The 3,960-nt window shown below is 44.0% G+C and overlaps 1 protein-coding gene across 1 annotated transcript; it reads right to left on the bottom strand.

Annotated features, from left to right (window-relative positions):
* LOC8064282 lies at window positions 1,100–2,833 on the bottom strand. The gene is made up of 3 exons (XM_002452231.2): window positions 1,880–2,833; window positions 1,556–1,588; window positions 1,100–1,138 (listed from the first exon to the last, which is right to left on the bottom strand). Exons 1-3 carry the CDS (start codon window positions 2,831–2,833, stop codon window positions 1,100–1,102), a joined length of 1,026 nt encoding a protein of 341 aa, XP_002452276.2.

Raw genomic sequence — 3,960 nt, 5'->3', positions numbered from 1 at the left:
CGACCAATGAAATGTTACATTGGACCATCCAATATGGTTATATCATTTTGTTTTGAAACATTGATAGCAGTTTAAAAAACTTACAACTAAAAGCATATTTTAAGTCTGCAGTATGCATTACTTGGACTGTCACGAGTGGGTTGAGTAAATAAAGCTGCTAATAAAAAATAATTGCAGAGATTGTTTTAATATAACCAGTGTCCAGCCACAAGAACAGTACAAGTATCAATCCTAAAGGGAAAAGACCAAAGGCGCGGGATATATTTACAGCAAAATGAATGCAACCAAGATATGCAAGCTTCAATAATCCACAAAGTGAGTCACACATTTCTTTTCCAATCAGAAATTGCCATTAGTACCAAAAAAGGATACACCATTAGGATGAATTAACTATTTGTTCAATAATGTTCTCTCATAATAGAGATTTCAGTCACACATTTCTTTTCCAATCAGACATTACCATTACTACCACAAAAGGATAGACCATTAGGATGAATTAAATATTTGTTCAATAGTGTTTTCTCATATAGAAATTTCTGTCACACATTCCTTTTCCAATTTGACATTATCATTACTACCACAAAAGGATACACCATTAGGATGAATTAAATATTTGTTCAATAATGTTTTCTCATATAGAAATTTCAATCACCTGCAGGCAATGCTGCACATTGATCCGCTAGCCATAGAGCTAAAACAATTTCAGAATAAAACATACAGCATGCAAAAAGGAATGGTAGCATGCTAACAAAAACTTTTGCACCAAACATCTATTGATCACATTTTAGATAAAGAGACTCAACAGTTGTCAAAGAACAAAAGGGCACACAACAATATCCAATCAGATAATAGCCTAATCACTTTTCAGAGCATGTTCATTGCTTGAGTTCAAACAAGCTAGATACTGGTTTAAAAAGTTACAGCAAAAAGCCTAGTTGAAGGCCCAATTTGCTTTGTTTGAGCTGAGTAAGTTGAAAAGTACATAAATAAAACACACACCTTACTGGAGGCTGAGCTACCAATTAGAAATATCACCAGTGTAAATAACTAAATATGGAGTCTTATGGACAAGGACTATTTTCATGGCTAAATAAATGCATTAATAAAGATAATCAAAAGGTACACGTGCAACATATACCTGCAACATAAGTCAATCAATTCATACAACCTTGAATGATCTAAAAGTGAGCATACGACTTGTTTCAACTGCATGTCGCCACTGCTACTAAAAAGGCATGTATAGCTAACACAAATGAAATGTTTGTGCTTTCCGCCTAATTCCTGTCATGATTTAAGCTAGCACATCACATTGTATTCTTTGCTGCCTATAAATTCTAATTCACAAGAGACTTGTGCAAGCAATGCTACATTGATGAGATAGTCATACAGCTAAAAGAATTGCAAAGTCAAACATACAACACCCAGAAAAACGTGAGGCCTGCTAACAAGATTTTTTGAATGAAACATGTATTGATAACCACTTTGATGAAGTAAATGTCGTGACTGAGACTTAGCAAACGTCAAAGCACAGAAAGGACCATAACAGAGAATAAACCTTACTTGATCCACTATCTCCATCGTCTTTTGGCTGCAATACAAAAATAAATAAACAGAGTTAAACAATTGCAAAAAGCGAGAGAGAAAAAGTAAGAAATAATTGTTTAGGGAAGACCTTAGGCAATGAAGGCGTGTAGAAGTGCACGAATGGGAGAACAGATAGAGATCGAGTGCTTGGTCCAATATCTTTAGTCTCCAAGGAACCAACTTCAATTGAAAAAATTCTTCCTCCCGAATCAATACAGATTGTTGCTTTGCCATCAACATAACCGACCGGTGTCGGAATATATGTTGGCTGGACTGCACCGGGCGGAAGTGTGACCTCCAAGTTAATATCTCTATTGAAACTCCACACAGCTGGGTCACTATCAGTGAGGCTCCATATAGATATGGTGTTCTGTTCAGTCCCTTCATCCTCATCTTCTTCTGCAATTCCAGCAAATGCAAAACCTTCCGAAGTTCCAAAAAACATTCCAAAATCTGCATATGCACCTTCAGGGGCAAACACCACAGATAGTTTCTGGACAGTAAGATCAAACTTCAGGGCTGCTCGCACCTCTTCTCCCTGCAGCTCATGCATCTCAAGAGTGAAGTAGAGAGCATCTCTATGGAGCACAGGAGGATTGTGCTCTAACAGCGGGTGCTCAGTATAACGATCATCCTTCAGTACATATATCTCACCCCATTCATCTGTCTCCTGGCTGTAGATGCACGCCCAGGTTTCATTCCCTTCAAAGAATTTCCTCTTGTTGAAGGTCACAAGCTTATCATCACAGCCCACAAAAATAACACGAAAATCATGAACATCGTAGCAATCTGGATCCCTGCACTGTGGGTTGTTAGCACACATTACCGCCCCGGCTTGGTACTGATACGAGCGCGGGGGCCGAGGTAGGAGAAAGTGTTCACCGCTCATCGGTTTCCAAACTATGAGATCGGGAGTGACGCGGAGCAGAAGCACGCGACCCTGGCGGACGTCGAGAGTGTACCAGCTGTCCGTGCCGATGTCCGGCGAGAAGGTTGGGAAGGCGGCGGCGGCAGGAACGAAACGATCCATCTGACGACCACTCAGTGGGCTTGGGCTGCTGTGAAAGTATCCCAGGAACGGCGGCCTGCCGTAGCGTTCGGCGTAGGCTAAGAGAAAGTCGGGGCTCGTGAGGAGGCGCTGCCAATTTTTGGAGACTAGGGCGGCGCGGACGAGGCTCGCTGGGTCGGAGGGAGGGATACGCAAGGCGATTTCAACCACCATGTCGTCGATGGCGAGTACTTTCCCCATGGGATCGAGATTCTCCATTGGGGAGCAAGGAAGAGTGTGGCTGCGTTAGTGAGAGTGAGAGTAAGAAAAAGGAAAGGAAACTTAGTGAGGTGAAAGGAAGGAAACTTGTTTTGAGATCTAGAGTTTGGACATGGGGCGAGGGAGAGCATGCGTGAAGGAAGAAGACGGAAGTCGTTTGAGATCTAGGGTTTGCCCGCCTGGCCGTCATTTGGGCTTGGGCACAATTTTTTCACTCCGTCGACACGAAAGACATGAAGGGAGGCCGCGCCGGTGGCGTGGGGCCCGCTTCTAGACAAAGGAATGGAGGCCACGCTGTGGGGGAGAGAGAAACCACAGCTGGACGGCGTGGTGTGGTATGAGCAAAGATGGCAACGGAGACCCAATACCCGATTCCTCGCGGGGAATTCCCTTATTAGAGGATGGGGATGGAACCAATTTCTTCCCCACGGGGAATCATACGGGGAAAATGCATCCCCCGTCGGGTCTTACGGGGCGTGAATGGTCGCTTGTCCTCCGTCCCCGTTCCAATTTGTTAAGTACTAGCGAGGCCCATCAAGACGTGTGATCTACTAGCAGCCCGCAAAGGCCCAATCCAAGAGCAGAGTATATATTGCAAGAGTAACCCTAACCAACTAACTCTATCCTCTCTCTCAATAGTTCCTCACCTGTAGCCGCCGCAGCAGCGCTCCACTCTCTCGATCTCCTTCCCTCATGGTTTAGGTGCTCTTGCAAACACTAGCCGGCGATGCCGTCATGCAGCTCGCGCTCGCCCCAGGCTCGTGCTCATCTGACTGGCTCGTAGGCTCGTGCTCCAGTTTCTTCACAACCGTGGCGAAGCTAGAGGACAGGCGTTGTTCGGCCGGCATGAACGCATCCCTGTGACCTTATCCTTGGCCAAACTCTCGATGTTCTCTCTCTACTCACTCTTTGCTCGATCTACAGGAAGCCAGGAAGGCAACGTCTAGGTGCTGAGCCATATTATTTTCTGTTTGTGAGAATTCCTTCCAGGGACTTGTCATTGTGAGCTGTGATTTGTAAATTATTCTACAATCCTATTTGATGTTGTTGCAAGATACATTTACTTAGTATTTTCGTGCCTTTGGATTGTTGATTTGAGAACTATTTCT

The sequence above is a fragment of the Sorghum bicolor genome, chromosome 4, assembly GCF_000003195.3.
Source record: "Sorghum bicolor cultivar BTx623 chromosome 4, Sorghum_bicolor_NCBIv3, whole genome shotgun sequence".
NCBI classification, from domain to species: domain Eukaryota; kingdom Viridiplantae; phylum Streptophyta; class Magnoliopsida; order Poales; family Poaceae; genus Sorghum; species Sorghum bicolor.
This window is presented reverse-complemented; position numbering and strand designations above follow the sequence as displayed.

Bases quoted from the DNA above. Each gene is read 5' to 3' on its own strand.
- LOC8064282 (XM_002452231.2), bottom strand. From the start codon at position 2,833: ATGGGGAAAGTACTCGCCATCGACGACATGGTGGTTGAAATCGCCTTG. The intron at 1,589-1,879 runs GTCACACTTCCG...TTTGTATTGCAG, and splicing joins ATAGAGATATTAACTTGGAG to CCAAAAGACGATGGAGATAG. The intron at 1,139-1,555 runs GTTTATTCTCTG...CTTATGTTGCAG, and splicing joins GAGATAGTGGATCAAGTAAG to GTATATGTTGCACGTGTACC.